General features: G+C 42.9%; 1 protein-coding gene across 1 annotated transcript; it reads left to right on the plus strand.

Annotated features, from left to right (window-relative positions):
* Positions 1-8,801: 8,801 nt before the first annotated feature.
* Positions 8,802-19,244, plus strand: LOC134624510 (gastrula zinc finger protein XlCGF46.1-like). The gene is made up of 3 exons (XM_063469501.2): positions 8,802-9,266; positions 9,652-9,723; positions 14,771-19,244. Exons 2-3 carry the CDS (start codon positions 9,672-9,674, stop codon positions 16,192-16,194), a joined length of 1,476 nt encoding a protein of 491 aa, XP_063325571.1. The 5' UTR covers positions 8,802-9,266; positions 9,652-9,671; the 3' UTR covers positions 16,195-19,244.
* The last annotated feature ends 579 nt before the right edge of the window (positions 19,245-19,823 follow it).

Consider the following 19,823-nt stretch of genomic DNA (forward strand, 5'->3'; position numbering starts at 1 on the left):
CGTAGTGCCGTCTGGTCAGTCCTGCAGCTACCACCCTGCCATCTGAGCAAACTCCAGCATCTGTATCTGGTCCTGCCTCATCTGGGCCTATTTATCCATGATGTGGGTGACCTGCTCGCACCATCACCTCCTACCTTCCTGGTCATTGGCTAGACATCTTCGGCCTCCTGAACTGTATTACTGCCTTCCATGTGGCTGGCCTCCGGACCTGCTCAGTTCTGCTGTCTTCCATGTGGCTGACCTCCGGACCTGTTCGGTTGCTGTGGGCTTCCAGGTCAGCCCCTGGGTCTGCTCCGTCATGAACTGTTGTGCTCTCAGCCTCCTAGTAAGGCCCCCGAACTGTTTCACCCTGAGCTCCTGTGCTGTCAACTTCCGGGCTGACCCCCTGAACTATATGTAAACTGTTTTTGGAGCTTCAGTGCCTTTGTGAACATTCTGTTTTGGACTATTTTATGTGCTTCTCTGCTTTGCTTCTTTCTTTTTTTTTTCTGTTTTGAGCTTTGAACTTGGAAGGAATTGTGTCCTTTCCTGCCTGCTTGCACACAGATCATAACAATTCCTTTAGAATTTCAGGTTGGGACTTCGACTCCTGACCAGGGTGTATATCCAGTAAGGGTCCCCAGTGTCACGGCGGCTGGTGTGACAGCTCAGAGAGGGAATGGCCACAATAATATTATTTTGTGTTAAACATATGGGTTATGGAACACTATTTCATAAAGATATGATGTTATTTTCAGTATTTAAGAGAATTGAAAATCCATGAAGGGCGGGGGGTTATTCTGTGAAAATCAGTGGGACAGAATGTTTGTGGCTGCTCCAGGGATTCGGGAAATGGTAACAGAGCGCACCTGCTGCTGCTTCCTCAGGCACATTCTGGAGGAAAACAAAGACGTTTCATCTTCAGTCTTCATTATTCCGCTTTTCACCTGCTTTTACAGGTTGGTAAACAGTGTTTGACCCAAAAATGTGTTTGATGTTATCACTGTTAGGCATGTTGATGTGATGAGAGAATTTAAGACGGTTCGGCCGAGTTAGTTATGGGTAAGTAAGTTAGAAACGGGAGGAATATGCTACGTGACCGCATCACACGGCATTAAGTTAAGCGTTCGTAAAGGAGAGTCTGTTTCCATGGAAACCCTGGGTTACATTTGTATCGCCCTAATTAAAATGTATTGCTGTTGAGATGTGAACTCTTACTGTTATGGTTAAAAGTGACTGAGTTGATTAGCTGGAGTAACACAAGCAGTCGGAGTAATCCTGTGTAATCAACATATGTAAGTGAAGGGGTTGATTTAACATGCTGGATTCTGATGATACACTGTGAATAGTGATTTCGGCCAGTAAACTACTGAATGAAACAAACGTGATGTAAAGTGACTTGCAAAAGTAGTCGGCCCCCTTGAACTTTTCCACATTTTGTCACATTACAGCCAAACATTAATCAATTTCATTGGAATTCCACGTGAAAGATCAATACAAAGTGGTGTACACGTGAGAAGTGGAACGAAAATCATACATGATTCCAAACATTTTTTACAAATAAATAACTGAAAAGTGGGGTGTGCGTAATTATCCAGCCCCCTGAGTCAATACTTTGCAGAACCACCTCTTGCTGGTTCAGAGCCATTGCGGGGGGGGCGCGGCATGAAAGAGGGGGGGAAACAAAACGCTTGGACACTGCTAGCACGGGGTGGCCACAGAAACGCAAAGCAGGAGATGAAGCATCGCTGAATATGTTTCCAAACCAACTTCATTCTAAGCCAAAGACTAGAAAATATGGTGAAGCAGATCTGCCCTTTGGTTTCACCTGCACAAGTGCGGAGGTAGGTCTCCCCTGCAGAATTGGTTTTCCCTGTGTCGGGAGCAGCGCTGGGCTCTCCATCTCACGGACAAACAGTATCCCACAGCTGTTTATGTTTTTGAACCCATTTTGCACAGAGAGACATTTTTTGAAAAATGTATTGATAGCAATGTTGAATACACAGGGAAAAAAACAACTACACGTAAAATAATTACACCATGATGCCTCTGCCTTTCTAAATGGAGGGACAGTAACTGCGTGTGTGTATGTAAGCATGTAAAACCTGCAGATAGTCAGATTAACAGTATTTTGTCTCTATCTGCCATTCTGCAATTCATCTCATGTAAACAATAACGTGGCGCACAGCGTGACGTGAAAAAAGGCACATACCTTTGACGTTGCGTGATGAACTCCGTATTCCTCGTCCACGTGTAAACGCAAAAAAGGAGTATTAAAAAATCTCCGTTTTCGGTGATTCGAAATGCCGTTTACGTGTGGACGAAACAGCAGCTGATGTGCAGTGTTAGTTTTCCGCCACACATAGCGTTTTGCATTTTGGCCAAAAAGTTCCATTTTGGTCTCATCTGACCAGAGCACCTTCTTCCACATGTTTGCTGTGTCCCCCACATGGCTTGTGGCAAACTGCAAACAGGACTTCTTATGGTTTTCTGTTAACAATGGCTTTCTTCTTGCCACTCTTCCATAAAGGCCAACTTTGTGCAGTGCACGACTAATAGTTGTCCTATGGACAGATTCCCCCACCTGAGCTGTAGATCTCTGCAGCTCGTCCAGAGTCACCATGGGCCTCTTGGCTGCATTTCTGATCAGCGCTCTCCTTGTTCGGCCTGTGAGTTTGGGTGGTCTTGGTAGGTTTATAGTTGTGCCATACTCCTTCCATTTCTGAATGATCACTTGAACAGTGCTCCGTGGGATGTTCAAGGCTTGGGAAATCTTTTTGTAGCCTAAGCCTGCTTTAAATTTCTCAATAACTTTATCCCTGACCTGTCTGGTGTGTTCTTTGGACTTCATGGTGTTGTTGCTCCCAATATTCTCTTAGACAACCTCTGAGGCGGTCACAGAGTAGCTGTATTTGTACTGACATTAGATTACACACAGGTGCACTCTATTTAGTCATTAGCACTCATCAGGCAATGTCTATGGGCAACTGACTGCACTCAGACCAAAGGAGGCTGAATAATTACGCACACCCCACTTTTCAGTTATTTATTTGTAAAACGTGTTTGGAATCATGTATGATTTTCGTTCCACTTCTCACGTGTACACCACTTTGTATTGGTCTTTAAAGTGGAATTCCAATAAAATTGATTCATGTTTGTGGCTGTAATGTGACAAAATGTGGGAAAGTTCAAGGGGGCTGAATACTTTTGCAAGCCACTGTATAGGACCTTGGGGGTGGGCACACTACACGGCATCCAGAAGTCCATCAGGGTGTACAACTTCACCCCTGGTGCCATTGCCCACCTCTCAATTTTAAATACATGTAGACATTGACGGCTATCAGGAGGGGCTATGCGCTTACCTGCTGCTCTCTGGCAGGTAGCTCCATGCCCTCCTGGGTTTTAAATGCACCGTAGAACACACATGCATCAACACTACATATGAGCGGGTGGAGGGAGGTTTGGAGTCTTCACACACCCCCGTTCTCTGTTTATGTCTGTCTCCACGTTGGGTGAGTGCTGAGTATTTGCATATGAGAGCATGAGGGTGGGAATGGATGTTTGTGTCTGTGTGTGCCTGTTTGTCTGTGTCTATATGTCAGGTCGGGTATCAGACGCCAGCTCTCTAGGGTCATCTCAGGCCCTCCAAGTTATGGAGGTCTATTTCCCCCACTACTCCCCCTGCCAGTTGCAGACGCCCTCAGACATCGGTGCATTGGTGGATCTTGGTGTCTGGGGATGGGCATCCGGGTACACACCGGCTCACTCCTGGTGGCTGCTTGGGCCGAGCCCCAGGCCCAGAGGCCTGGGGCTCGGTCACTCTGGCACAGCTGGCTGCCGGTGGAGCTCACGGGCACGTCACTGCAACCCTCCCCTGGCTTCTGCTCCGCGGCTTCTGAATGATCCCTCATCTGGGGCTCTCCTCAGCTCTTTCCGGGAGAGTGGCATGGTTGTCCCTCCGTTGGTCTTCCTTGGTCTCTTGTGTTCTGAGGGCCTCTGGATGTCTGGAGCCTGGATCTCCTCCATACCTGCTTCATGCCCTGGAGGACGGGGCTATGGCTCCCCACACCCTCTAGCAGATCATTACATGAAGGAACCTTTTAAATACAAGCGCGCTCATGCTCACAGGTGTACACACGGGTGCTCACAGACACAAACTACACCCTTTTTGGCTCCTACCTCAAAGCACACTGTGAGCTGTCGATCCTACGTGCTGCACAATAATATTCAGTATTTAGTATTTACTGTTATATTCACATAGATTATAGCGATGATGTTGTTTATTATATTGCTCTCTTTTTTTGCTTGTTTTCTCTTTTTTATTTCTCAACAGGTGATCCAGGTGATTGATATATGTATTTTTTGTCTGTTTGTTTCATTGGTTTTTGTTTTTTGCCCTTTATCACCGTTCCTCTTCCCTGCTCTTTTTCTTTCCCTACCTCTCTTTCTTTCTCCCTTTTCTTTCCCCCAGTCATGTCAGTCCCATGTGTAGTAAGTGAAAACAAAATAAAATAAACAATAAAAACAAAGGTGAATCAAATGGACCAATACGGCAAGGCCGGGATGGTCCATTTGGAAAAGTAAATTCGTTGGGCATCTTTCTTTGCCTTTAGACAATAATTCTGATGGCAAAAGAACCAAACGGGACAGGCAAAAAAAAAAAAAAAAAAGAACCTAATGCAACAGATGTTAAAACCTCACTGTTTTTATTTTGTGTTTTGTTTTGTTTTGTTTTTTGTTTATTTGCTTCTTGCTTTTGGTAGTTGCATTTTTGTAAAATAAAACAATGTGGGCTTCATAGATAATTGGTAGACCTTCTGGAGGAAACCTGGTCTTGTTAGGAGAGATGGCATCCATCCCACTTTGGATGGAGCAGGTCTCATTTCAAGAAACATGGACAAATTTATCCCTGGAGAACCCATGGGGTCAAATTTGACCCCATGGTTTCCTTAGAAAACCAATGGGGTCGGATCTGACCCCATGGGTTCTCCAAGGTTATTAAACCCCCCAAAATATGACTATCCAGAGTTGGGACCAGGAAGCAGAGTTGCAGTCTTACACGCCTCTCTGCAGCTTCTCTCCTCCTGCTACCCCCCCCCCCCCCCCCCCCCCCCCCCCCCCAAAGAAACCTGGTTGCAGCAGGATGATTATGTTAGTTTAAGTGAACCAAAGGGTTCTGTCTGATTTCTAAGACTTTTTATCTGATTTAGTGCTCAACTCAGATAAAATAATTATTGTGGGTGATTTTAACATCCATGTAGATGCTAAAAATGACAGCCTCAACATGGCATTTAATCTGTTATTAGACTCAATTGGCTTCTCTCAAAATGTAAAAGAACCCACCCACCACTTTAATCACACTCTAGATGTTGTTTTAACATATGGAATAAAGTTACGTTGAAACCAAGCACACCATTGTTTTTCTTGTGACATTACCAATAAGTTTGATGTGTCACATGGCCCTCTTCCTATTGAAAAAACAAAAGTTGTATCCAAGATGGCCACCATGGTCACCACCAATCTTGAGGAGTTTGCCCCCTCACATATACTAATGTGCCACAAACAGGACTTCAATATCACCAACCATTCCCATGTTATTACGGTGAATCCATATAAATGGCCCACCCTGTAGAAACTGAACATTTAACAATGTTTCCTGAAAACCCTCTCCTGTCTGATCATTTTCTGATAAAGTTTACGTTTACAATAATTGATTACACAGCAGTGGAGAGTAGACTTCCTCACAGTAGATGTCTTTCTGAAAGCGCTGTAACTAAGTTTAAGAATATAATCCACCCATTTTTATCATCTTCAATGCCCTGTACCAACATAGAGCAGAGCAGCTACCTGAACGCTACCCCATCAGAGGTCGATTATCTTGTTAATAATTTTACCTCCTCACTACGTACGACTCTGGATACTGTAGCTCCAGTGAAAACTAAGGCCTCAAATCAGAAGCACCTGACTCCATGGTATAATTCTCAAACACGTAACCTAAAGCAGATAACTCGTAAGCTGGAGAGGAAATGGCTTGTCATAAATTTAGAAGATCATCATTTAGCCTGGAGAAATAGTTTGCTGATTTATAAGAAAGCCCTCCGTAAAGCCAGAACATCTTACTATTCGTCACTTATTGAAGAAAATAAGAACAACCCCAGGTTTCTCTTCAGCACTGTAGCCAGGCTGACAAAAAGTCAGAGCTCTGTTGAGCCAACCATCCCTTTAATGTTAACTGGTAATGACTTCATGAACTTCTTCACAAATAAAATGTTTATCATTAGAGAAAAAAATTACCAGTAATCATCCCACAGATGTAATATCGTCTACAGCTACTCTTAGTACCATTGATGTTAAGTTAGACTCTTTTTCTCCAGTTGATCTTTCTGAGTTAACTTCAATAATTACTTCCTCCAAACCATCAACGTGTCTTTTAGACCCCATTCCTACAAAACTGCTCAGAGAAGTCCTGCCATTAATTAATGCTTCAATCTTAAATATGATCAACCTATCTCTAATAATCGGCTATGTACCACAGGCCTTCAAGCTGGCTGTAGTTAAACCTTTACTTAAAAAACCATCTCTAGACCCAGCTGTCTTAGCTAATTACAGGCCAATCTCCAACCTTCCTTTCATATCAGAAATCCTTGAAAGAGTAGTTGTCAAACAGCTAACAGATCATCTGCAGAGGGATGGCTTATTTGAAGAGTTTCAGTCAGGTTTCAGAGCTCATCACAGCACAGAAACAGCTTTAGTGAAGGTTACAAATGATCTTCTTATGGCCTCTGACAGTGGACTCATCTCTGTGCTTGTCCTGCTAGACCTTAGTGCAGCGTTCGATACTGTCGACCATAATATCCTATTAGAGCGATTAGAACATGCTGTAGGTATTACAGGTACTGCGCTGCAGTGGTTTGTATCATATCTATCTAATAGACTCCAATTTATGCATGTAAATGGAGAGTCCTCTTCACACACTAAGGTCAGTTATGGTGTTCCACAGGGTTCAGTGCTAGGACCAATGCTGTTTACATTATACATGCTTCCCCTAGGCAGTATCATTAGAAGACATAGCATACATTTTCACTGCTATGCAGATGACACCCAGCTCTATCTATCATGAAGCCAGATAACACACACCATTTAGTTAAACTGCAGGAATGTCTTAAAGACATAAAGACCTGGATGGCCGCTAACTTTCTGCTTCTTAATTCAGATAAAACTGAGGTTATTGTACTCGGCCCTGAAAATCTTAGAAATATGATATCTTACCAAATTCTTACTCTGGATGGCATTACCTTGGCCTCCAGTAATGCTGTGAGGAACCTTGGAGTCATTTTTGACCAGGACATGTCCTTCAACGCACATATTAAACAAATATGTAAGACCGCTTTCTTCCATTTGCACAACCTCTCTAAAATTAGAAATATCTTGTCTCAGAGTAATGCTGAAAAACTAGTTCACGCATTTATTACTTCCAGGTTGGACTACTGTAATTCAGTATTATCAGGAAGTCCTAAAAACTCCCTGAAAAGCCTTCAGTTAATCCAAAATGCTGAAGCAAGAGTACTGACAGGGACTAGAAAGAGAGAGCATATTTCTCCTGTTTTGGCTTCCCTTCATTGGCTTCCTGTTAAATCCAGATTTGAATTCAAAATCCTGCTCCTCACATACAAGATCTTAAATAATCAGGCCTCATCTTATCTTAATGACCTTGTAGTACAATATCACCCTATTAGAGCACTTCGCTCTCGCACTGCTGGCTTACTTGTTGTTCCTAGAGTATTTAAAAGTAGACTGGGAGGGAGAGCCTTCAGGTTTCAGGCCCCTCTTCTGTGGAACCAGCTTCCAGTTTGGATTCGGGAGACAGACACTATCTCTACTTTTAAGATTAAGCTTAAAACTTTCATTTTTGCTCAAGCATATAGTTAGGGCTGGACCAGGTGACCCTGAATCCTCCCTTAGTTATGCTGCAATAGACGTAGGCTGCCGGGTATTCCCATGATGCATTGAATTTTTCCTTTCCAGTCACCTTTCTCACTCACTATGTGTTAAGAGACCTCTCTGCATTTAATCATATCTGTTATTAATCTCATTCTCTCTTCCACAGCATGTCTTTCATCCTGTTATCCTTCTCTCACCCCAACCGGTCGCAGCAGATGGCCGCCCCTCCCTGAGCCTGGTTCTGCCAGAGGTTTCTTCCAGTTAAAAGGGAGTTTTGCCTTCCCCCCTCGCCAAAGTGCTTGCTCATAGGGGGTCATATGATTGTTGGGTTTTTATCTGTATCTATTATTGTATGATCTACTGCACAATATAAAGTGCCTTGAGGTGACTGTTGTTGTGATTTGGCGCTATATAAATAAAATTGAATTGAATATTTGTTGTTATAAAATGCAAAATCTAATAAATACTTGAATTATAAAAAGAATTGTTGTAAAAGCACTCTGACTTTAAAAGAGAAGTACACATTTGGGATGCAGGCTAGGTGGAGCCAGGGATCAAAACCTTACAGTCAAATTAATATACTTACTTATGAGAACACAAGTCTAACAACCTGATTTACCTTTTGAGTTACAAGTTACAAGAATTGACCGGTGGCTTTATAACATTCAAAGAAAGAGAGGATGAAATAACCATCCGGATTACGCTTTGGTCAAAAGGGTTAACAATACATTATTTAAATTGGGGAAACATGGTGCAGGGAAATGAGACTTTTGTTTTCAATAAGAGACGGTAGAACATGTTTTATTGTTCTGTTCCAGTTGGTGGCGGTAATGCACCAGAAACGTTGGTCGCCAACCGCCATCAAACAAGAAGAAGAAGTAATGCGCGTCCACAGAGCAGAAAGTAGGCTTAGAACACAGTGGATTGTGCTTTTATCTTCCACGGGACCTTCATATTTTTTCAAGTCGGCTAAAGCAAAGATCGTGTGGCTGTGCTGAGCCTCCTTACTGCTCGCCCTCTGGTCTCCGGCAGATCAAGTTTCTGTTTCTGATGCTTGATTGGAAAGATATACGCTCTCGTAGCTCACGCAGCTTGGTCTCTCAGCTTGGTATCTCTACTTGGCCTCTCGGTGACAACGCTGGGTGATCCTGTCGGTCAGCTTGGAATAAATCATCTGTAAACAAAGAACTTGCCCTGGTGGTGATTGACGAGAGTAACATGCTGGGGAGTGGAGGTCAGTGAGCCCACTGTCTCTACTAATCCTAGTCCAACTACAAAGCCGGCCTGCTTGCCTCCTTCTCCGTTCGTGGATCTTTAGTTTGAATCACTCTGAGAGGGGATCGAGGGTGAGTAAATTATAATTATATTGGTTGCCTAACTCTATAACTGTCTACAGGGTTTCTCTCTCTCTCTTACCTATTTTTGTTTTCGTCTGTACGTTCTGTTCATGTTGTCTGCCTGGACCTTCCAGCAGTTCAGGACCTTATGTTTTTTTAATCATTTGTGTTCAGCTATTTGTTTTCCTTCATATGAAGATGCTGTACTGAGTATTTTGATTTTATGAGGTGGATAGAATACAACATAATCCACAACTAATAACAGAATCACCAACCAGTAATGTTGTTACTGACCATACGAGGCACAATAATGCCATACAATACAACGCTCTGCAGCAGGGCCCTATAATAAATCTCACTGAATAGAAAAATAAAGATCTGTTTGCTGTCACAGGTGACTGGGAGAAGAGTCTGATGGAGGAGCAGCTCAGCCACTGCAGTGAGAAACATCGGTTCTTCATAAAAGGTGACAAAAATAAAATCACCACCACTATTCTACAGACACTGTGGACACAGCAATAGTTTAAAGAGAAGATTTTAACATAAATTTTTCCCTCCTCCCACTCTAGCAGTTGAGCTGTCTCATTCTAACCTCCAACATTCCGTCCCATACACACCCATTATAAACTCTGAAACGGGAGAAAAAAAACATGAAACTTAAACTGGGGTTGAACAAAAAGTATAATAGATATTGAGAAAATAAATACAAGCTGAATAGGGACCTTGTAAATCAAAATTGAATCAGTTATAGAAATCAGTGACGATACCCAGCCCTATTGTTAATTTAAACCTCTAGCACAGGGGTAGGCAACTCCAGGCCTCAAGTGCCGGTGTCCTGCAGGTTTTAGATCCCACCCTGGGTTAACACACCTGACTCAAATGATTAGTTCATTACCAGGCTTCTGGAGAACTTCAAGAAATGCTGAGGAGTCATTTAGCCCTTTAAATCAGCTGTGATGGATCATTGACACATCTAAAACCTCCAGGACACCGGCACTCGAGGCCTGGAGTTGCCTACCCACTTACCTTTGTACAATTTCAAGCTATTCATTGGACTATTCATTGTATGTATATATATATATATATATATATATATATATATATATATATATATATATTAGGGGTGCAACGATACACAAAATTCACGGTTCGGTTCGGTTCGATACTTTGGTGTCACGGTTCGATATTTTTTCGATACAAAAAATGTTCATGCTTTTTTAATTTGTCATTTATTAAAATTATAAATATATATTTTAACTCAAAAGTACAGTTTTTAAATTTAATGTTGCTGAAACGACAAAGTAATAAAAACATAAATATCTCATGGAGAAATCCCTCATCTTTGGAAAAGAGAGTTTATTACAGAGAAATGGCTCTTTCCAAAATAAAAGCTATACTATACGCTTCTTCTGGGCTATATTCTCAGCAGCATATTAAACATATCAGGTCCCCATAAGGAGAATCATGTGCTAACGGCTGTCTAAATGACTCGGGTAAAGTTTGTAGCATGCGTGCTTGTTGTTTTTGTCTGCTTCCACTTGTCTTTGCACTAGGATGATGTCGGAGTAAATGTGCAGTCATATTCGTTGTGTTCCCACTAGTGCTGCCAGCGTTAATCTGAAATGACATTAATGCCACAACACGGCAAATCTCCGTTAACGAGCTACCGCGGATCGCCCCGTGCGTGGGGCTGGACAGCGTCAACACGTTAACGAGCAAACTGCGCTAAGCACTAGTTCCCACCCATGTAATTGAGCATTGCGTGGCACATCCGACATACTGTTTTACTTTTGTCCATGATGCGCTTACCTTCAGGGTCATACTTCACATGAAGACCAAAACAGTTCCAAAGGCCAGATCTGAATGAGGGTGGGGGAGGTTCAATTTGCCATGTTGCAACGAGCTAAGCTTCTGTCTTGCTAGCTTGCGCTGCGCTCAGTGGATCTGCGCTCGACAGTGCAGCCTAGGCGGAGTAGTCGAACGCAGATCCACTGAGCTCTCAACACAGACAGCATCGTCAGAAGAAAAGTTGATAAAATAAATAAAAAATTTTGTATTGTTCGATACACATGCGTACCGAACCGAAAGCACTGTATCGAACGGTTCAATATCGATACGAGTATCGTTGCACCCCTAATATATATATATATATATATATATATATATATATATTACTGCCGGCGGACAGACCCGACATTCCCAGCGAGCTGAGGAGGAAAAGACGGGGGTGTCGTGCTGGGAAGGAGCGCCGTCGCCCGAGAAGGAGACGTGTTCGACTATCTCTTCCTTCTGTAATTATTGGAAATGTACGGTCTTTGCACAATAAATTGGATGAGCTCACGTCGCTAACCTGGTCACAGAGGGAGTACCGGCAATGTAGCATCATGATGCTAACGGAGTCGTGGCTAACACCGCTAACTCCGGACACGAGTGTGACACTACCGGGATTCCAGCTGCTTCGAGCGGACAGGACAAGAGACAGCGGTAAGAGGAAAGGAGGGGGACTGGCAGTGTTTGTGAATGACAGATGGTGTAACCCTGGGCACATCACTGTAAAAGAACAACTCTGCAGCAGAGACATTGAGCTGTTAGCCGTTAGCATGCGTCCGTACTACCTGCCCCGGGAATTCTCGCATGTTATCGCGATAACAGCGTATGTCCCCCCCTCGGCCAACGCGGATGCAGCCTGTGACACTCTCCACTCAGTGGTCAGCAGACTGCAAACACAATCTCCGAGAGCCCTCCTCATAATATCAGGGGACTTTAATCATGCCTCACTGGACTCCACACTGCCCACCTTCACCCAGTATGTGACCTGCCCAACCAGAGACAATAAAACACTGGACTTACTGTATGCCAATGCTGAAGAGGCATACAGTTCATCACCTCTCCCTCCCCTGGGCAGATCTGATCACAACCTGGTGCACCTTGTCCCTGTGTATGAGCCCTTAGTGCGCAGGGAGCCACCAGCCACCCGCACAGTACAGAGATGGTCGCAGGAGAGCGAGGAGGCTCTTAAGGACTGTTTTAAGTTGACTGTGTGGGAGGTGATCTGTGACGACCACGGAGAGGACATCGACAGCCTTACTACATGCATTACGGACTATATTAATTTCTGTGTGGATAACACCGTACCTACCAGGACTGTACGGTGTTTCTCCAACAACAAACCTTGGATTACCCCGGAAATTAAAGCTGTCCTCAAGCAGAAGAGGAGGGCCTTCAAATCCAAAGACAAAGAGGAGTTGAAAAGGGTGCAGAGAGAGTTGAGGGGACTGATAAGGAATGGGAAGGATAGCTACAGGCAGAAGATGGAGAACCAGCTTCAGCAAAATAACGTTGGTGAAGTCTGGAGAGGCCTCAGAACCATCTCGGGCCACAAACATCAGAACTCTCTGCCTGGGAGGGATGTGAGGTGGGCAAATGAACTGAATCATTTCTTCAACAGATTTGATTCAGCCATGAGGCAGTCTCCAACATCGGCTGCAGACTCAACCACCCCCACTGCTGCTGTTCCACCTCTGACACCTCAGACATTTCACACCTCCTCTATTCACCCTGCTCACTCCTCCCCACCCCCAACAACAGCATCCAATACACAATCAACACAAGGCTCCAGAGTGTCTCTCTCAACCACCCAGGTTAGGAGGGAACTGAGGAGGATTAATGGCAAGAAGGCAGCGGGTCCAGATGGCATCAGCTCGAGGGTCGTCAGGTCCTGCGCGGACCAACTGTGTGGTGTGATGGAGCACCTCTTCAACCTGAGCCTGAGGCTGGGAAGAGTCCCACAGCTCTGGAAAACCTCCTGTGTTGTACCAGTGCCAAAGACTTCACACCCCAAGGACCTCAACAGCTACAGGCCGGTGGCTCTGACATCCCACCTGATGAAGACCCTGGAGCGGCTGGTCCTGGCTCAGCTTCGGCGCCTTGTGAGCTCATCACTGGACCCACTTCAGTTTGCCTACCAGCCTGGCATTGGAGCGGATGATGCCGTCATTCACCTCCTACATCGCTCCCTCGCTCACCTGGAGACCGCTGGGAGCACTGTGAGAATCATGTTCTTTGATTTCTCCAGTGCCTTCAACACTATTCTTCCCTCGGTTCTGAAGGACAAGCTGGAGAACTCTGGAGTGGACCATCACCTCACTACCTGGATTTTGGACTACCTCACCGACCGGCCACAGTATGTGAGGACTCAGGGCTGTGTGTCGGACAGGGTCGTCTGCAGTACGGGGGCCCCACAGGGAACGGTTCTGGCTCCGTTCCTCTTCACCATCTACACTGCAGACTTCTCCCACAACTCCACCCAGTGCTTCCTGCAGAAGTTCTCTGATGACTCTGCTATAGTCGGCCTCATCACTGATGGGGACGACAAGGAGTACAGAGGACTGACTCAGGACTTTGTGGACTGGTGCCAGCTGAACTACCTCCAGATCAATGCCAGTAAAACCAAGGAGCTGGTGGTAGACTTCCGCAGGCACAAACATCCTCCACTGCAACCACTGAACATCTAAAGTATGGACATTGAAGCTGTGGACAGCTACAGGTACCTTGGTGTTCATCTGAACAACAAACTGGACTGGACTCATAATTCAGACGCCCTCTACAAGAAAGGTCAGAGCAGGCTGTACCTGCTGCGGAGACTCAGGTCGTTTGGAGTGGAGGGCCCACTCCTGAAGACCTTCTATGACTCTGTGGTGGCCTCAGCCATCTTTTATGGTGTGGTCTGCTGGGGTGGCAGCATCTCTGCTGGGGACAGGAAGAGACTGAACAGGCTGATCCGAAGGGCCAGCTCTGTTCTAGGATGCCCTCTGGACCCAGTGGAGGTGGTGAGTGACAGGAGAATGGTGGCTAAGCTGTCATCCCTGCTGGACAACATCTCCCACCCCATGCATGAGACTGTGACAGCACTGAGCAGCTCCTTCAGTGGGAGACTGCGGCACCCACGGTGTGGGACGGAGAGATTTCGCAGGTCTTTCCTCCCCACTGCTGTCAGACTGCACAACAAAGACTTTAACTGATCAAACACACACATCCACAAATATGCAATAACACAAATGTGCAATAATCTTTCTGGCACCGTTGTATTTTTCACTCTGTTGTATATAGCATTTGTATTCTATTTTTATCCTATTGTATATTTTATTCTATTTTATTCTACTGTATATAGTATTCTATTTTTATTCTATTCTGTACAGTTGTGTACTGTATTTATTCTTATTTTATTTTATTCTAATTTTTCCTTCATAACTTTTGCACTGTCCACTTCCTGCTGTGACAAAACAAATTTCCCACGTGTGGGACTAATAAAGGTCATCTTATCTTATCTTATCTTATATATGTATATATATGTATGTGTGTGTATAAATTATTGATTTATTTATTTTTATTTATTTATTTTGTTTTTTTAACATGGGAATGTGCATGATCTGATTTATGCAGTGTATCATAATCTGTACACTTTGTAGGTTTTGTAGTTGCATAACCACTGTTTTGGTTCTTTGTCATTATAGGCAAAAAGGGGGAAAGCATGGTGAAACCTCGGCACATTGATGACCTCAACAAAAACCACCCAACACCAGCTAATACAGATGAACCAGTTGTGATCCCGATGGAAAAGACTTTTACTACTTTGAAGCAACCCAGAAGACGCCGGCGCACTGACACTGGGAAAAGGTTTACCTGTGATCAATGTGAAAAGTCTTTTACTCAGAAAAACAGCTTAAAAAAACATCAGCTCATCCACACTGGAGTTAAAGCATTCAGCTGCGATCAGTGTGGAAAGTCTTTTACTTACATGAAGGGTTTAAAACGTCATCTGCTCATCCACACTGGCATTAAACAATTTGTCTGTGATCATTGTGGAAAGGCTTTTACTTACAAGTCTGCCTTAATAAAACATCAGCGCATTCACACTGGTGCTAAACCATTTGTGTGTGATCAGTGTGGAAAGACTTTTGCTCACATGGATAGTTTAAAAACTCATCGACTCATCCACACTGGTGCTAAACCATTTATCTGTGATCAGTGTGGAAACGCTTTTGCTCGCAAGGAGAGTTTAAAAAGTCATCGACTCATCCACGCTGGAATTAAATCATTTGTCTGTGATCATTGTGGAATGGCTTTTACTCTTAATAGCAGCTTAAAACAACATCAGCTCACCCACACTGGCATTAAACCATTCAGCTGTGATCAGTGTGGAAAGGCTTTTTCTCATAATGGCAGCTTGAAAAGACATCAGCTCATCCACACTGGATTTAAACCATTTAGTTGTGATCAATGTGGAATGGCTTTTACTCTTAATGGCAGCTTAAAAAAACATCAGCTCACCCACACTGGATTTAAAGCATTTAGCTGTGATCAGTGTGGAAAGTCTTTTACTCAGGATGGCAGCTTAAAAAAACATCAGCTCATCCACACTGGATTTAAAGCATTTAGCTGTGATCAGTGTGGAAAGTGTTTTACTCAGAATGGCAACTTAAAAAAACATCAGCTCATCCACACTAGATTCAAAGCATTCAGCTGTGATCAGTGTGGAAAGTGTTTTAGTCAGAATGGCAGCTTAAAAAGACATCAGCTCACCCACTCTGGAGTTAAACCGTTCAACTGTGATCAGTGTGGGAATTCTTTTAGTCACAGGAGTTCCTTGAAAGAACATCAGCTCGTCCACAATGGCACTAAACTATTTGTCTGTGGTCAATGTGGAAAGGCTTTTACTTACATGAGGGGTTTAAAAACACATCAGCTCGTCCACACTGGTGTTAAACCATTTGTCTGTGATCTTTGTGGAAAGGCTTTTGCTGACATTTGGGTTTTAAAAAAACATAAACTAATTCACACTGGTGCTAAACCATTTGTCTGTGGTCAGTGTGGAAAGGCTTTTGGTCGCATAGATACTTTAAAACATCATGAACTAATCCACACTGAAGTTAAATAGTTTTTATGTGGTCAGTGCTGAAAGGCTTTTACTTGTATCGATATATTTAAAAAGCATGAGATTATCCATACTGGAATTAAAGTGTTTGTGATCAGTGTAGAAAGTCTTACTCAGATTAGCATCTTAAATTTGCATAAGCTTATCAATGCTGGAGTTAAACATTGAAGTTGTGCATAGTGTGGACATTCCTTTGCTAGGTTTTATCATCTAAGAGGAAAATCACAATCTCACCAACTATTAAACCACTGAAATATGAGGAGTATGGAAAGTCTTTTATCTATAACACGAACTTATTGAGGATCAGCAAACCCACACTACAGTGGCTTGCAAAAGTATTTGGCCCCCTTGAACTTTCCCACATTTTGTCACATTACAGCCACAAACATGAATCAATTTCATTGGAATTCCACGTGAAAGACCAATACAAAGTGGTGTACACGTGAGAAGTGGAACGAAAATCATACATGATTCCAAACATGTTTTACAAATAAATAACTAAAAAGTGTGGTGTGCGTAATTATTCAGCCCCCTGAGTCAATACTTTGTAGAACCACCTTTTGCTGCAGTTACAGCTGCCAGTCTTTTAGGGTATGTCTCTACCAGCTTTGCACATCTAGAGACTGAAATTCTTCTTTGCAAAACAGCTCCAGCTCAGTCAGATTAGATGGACAGCGTTTGTGAACAGCAGTTTTCAGATCTTGCCACAGATTCTCGATTGGATTTAGATCTGGACTTTGACTGGGTCATTCTAACACATGGATATGTTTTGTTTTAAACCATTCCATTGTTGCCCTGGCTTTATGTTTAGGGTCGTTGTCCTGCTGGAAGGTGAACCTCCGCCCCAGTCTCAAGTCTTTTGCAGACTCCAAGAGGTTTTCTTCCAAGATTTCCCTGTATTTGGCTTCATCCATCTTCCCATCAACTCTGACCAGCTTCCCTGTCCCTGCTGAAGAGAAGCACCCCCAGAGCATGATGCTGCCACCACCATATTTGACAGTGGGGATGGTGTGTTCAGAGTGATGTGCAGTGTTAGTTTTCCGCCACACATAGCGTTTTGCATTTTGGCCAAAAAGTTCCATTTTGGTCTCATCTGACCAGAGCACCTTCTTCCACATGTTTGCTGTGTCCCCCACATGGCTTGTGGCAAACTGCAAACAGGACTTCTTATGGTTTTCTGTTAACAATGGCTTTCTTCTTGCCACTCTTCCATAAAGGCCAACTTTGTGCAGTGCACGACTAATAGTTGTCCTATGGACAGATTCCCCCACCTGAGCTGTAGATCTCTGCAGCTCGTCCAGAGTCACCATGGGCCTCTTGGCTGCATTTCTGATCAGCGCTCTCCTTGTTCGGCCTGTGAGTTTGGGTGGACAGTCTTGTCTTGGTAGGTTTACAGTTGTGCCATACTCCTTCCATTTCTGAATGATCGCTTGAACAGTGCACCGTGGGATGTTCAAGGCTTGGGAAATCTTTTTGTAGCCTAAGCCTGCCTTAAATTTCTCAATAACTTTATCCCTGACCTGTCTGGTGTGTTCTTTGGACTTCATGGTGTTGTTGCTCTCAATATTCTCTTAGACAACCTCTGAGGCCGTCACAGAGCAGCTGTATTTGTACTGACATTAGATTACACACAGGTGCACTCTATTTAGTCATTAGCACTCATCAGGCAATGTCTATGGGCAACTGACTGCACTCAGACCAAAGGGGGCTGAATAATTACGCACACCCCACTTTGCAGTTATTTATTTGTAAAACATGTTTGGAATCATGTATGATTTTCGTTCCACTTCTCACATGTACACCACTTTGTGTTGGTCTTTCACGTGGAATTCCAATAAAATTGATTCGTGTTTGTGGCTGTAATGTGACAAAATGTGGCAAAGTTCAAGGGGGCTGAATACTTTTGCAAGCCACTGTATGTGTGTCCTTTTGGAGACAGTGAGAAATACAGAGGATCTGAACAAATCTTCTGGATGCTAGGTCAAACTTCCAAAGCTTGAGATCAGACTTCACAGAATTCAGCTTTAATAATTGTCATCAGTGGCAAGAAAGAATACATGTGTGTAAATGAGAGGGAGACAGGTGTAACAGTGGTCAAAGGATACTTGGCAAAGGATGATGATGATGGAGCTACCAGGCAAAATGAAAAGGTCTTGTGACTTTTCCTTTTGCCATTAAATAAATAAAAATGTTTTAGCAGCATGTAGATATTTATTGTAGCAGTGCTTAATTCTGTAAGTATTCTAACATGAATTGCTTGCATTGAAGGATAGGAAGGTTAACAATTAGAAAAAGTGCTGTAGCTTTATTGTCGCTGTAGTATGTAGTTTCTCCACTTGATGGAACATGTCCTTTGTAATGAGGTGGAGTTGTATGCATTTGCTAACTGTCTGTCAGAGCTTCCCAAATTTTAAAATGTCCATCTCTCCCATTGAATAATGAAAATGAAAAACATGCCTGTTTGAGGCTGGCAGCCAGCATGTAAAAAGAGTTTCTTTAAATTGTTCATATTACTTTCTTACATGTTCTAATTTTTAATCAAACTGTTTAATAAAAAGCAGCAGAGTCCTTTCAGAAACTCCTGATTGTTGTTTCATAAATCTAATGGCTCTTTACTAGAAACCTAAATTAAACTCATGATTAAAAAGCCACTGATGCACCAAGGCTTAGAAATCTATGCACACATAATAAACCAAGCTGTTCAGTAAAGATCGAATTGAGGAAAAGGTTGTCATGTTAATATGATGCAAAAAATGTTGACTTTATCTGTTCTGTGCAAACATCTATGTGATCTTGCTGACCAAACATTATTACCATCATGTGATCACAAAAAGAAGCAAAACGTCTGCACAGATTACGTCCTTGGTCAATCTGAAAGGCCTGTTGGTGTTTATTTGGCTGTCCATCATGAGATAATTAGTGAAGTAAACGGCACTGTTTCTGTTGTAACTTACCCATGTGAAATGTGTTTTAAATGGTCTCTGTTGTCTTAAAAATTATGTGAGTCAGTTTTGCTGCATGAAGAGAAAATGAAACCTGTAATTTTTATGTTGTATTAAAAATATTATTGTATTTCATCAATTTGTGTCATTTTAACTGGGCAGTATTTGTAAAATTAAGTTTATCCTATAAGTATTTAGATATATAAAAGATATGATGTATCTTTCTTATTTTCTGTGAACTTACTTATACATTACTTAAAAGTTATGTCAGTATAGTCATTTCTTTGTTCTCTGTAAGAAACTGACTTTGTATCCCTTTATCTATTCTCCCACTGAAAACGCTACATCCAGATAAACATAATCAACATTTGGGGATCCCTTTATTCTAGTGTACCTACTATTAAGTATTTGTGGATAAATATAATTATATGCAATTTCAAAGAAGAATTGAAATTGCATATAATTACTGTGGAGTTACACCATTTATCACAGGACCACACACAACCCCACACATGCAATTCAAATCCTCTGTAACTGTATTGTCATGTGCCATGTGCGGTAAAACACATTATTGTAGTGCACATTGTTTGGACCATTTCTCAGATCTTGTACCAGATGATATACCAGCCTTTAGAAGAAAGTGGTGTCTGACAGTCAAGTCACTGTACACAAGAGCAAGATGTGTAGCAA

This window comes from Pelmatolapia mariae, linkage group LG3_W (genome assembly GCF_036321145.2).
Source record: "Pelmatolapia mariae isolate MD_Pm_ZW linkage group LG3_W, Pm_UMD_F_2, whole genome shotgun sequence".
NCBI classification, from domain to species: Eukaryota; Metazoa; Chordata; class Actinopteri; order Cichliformes; family Cichlidae; genus Pelmatolapia; species Pelmatolapia mariae.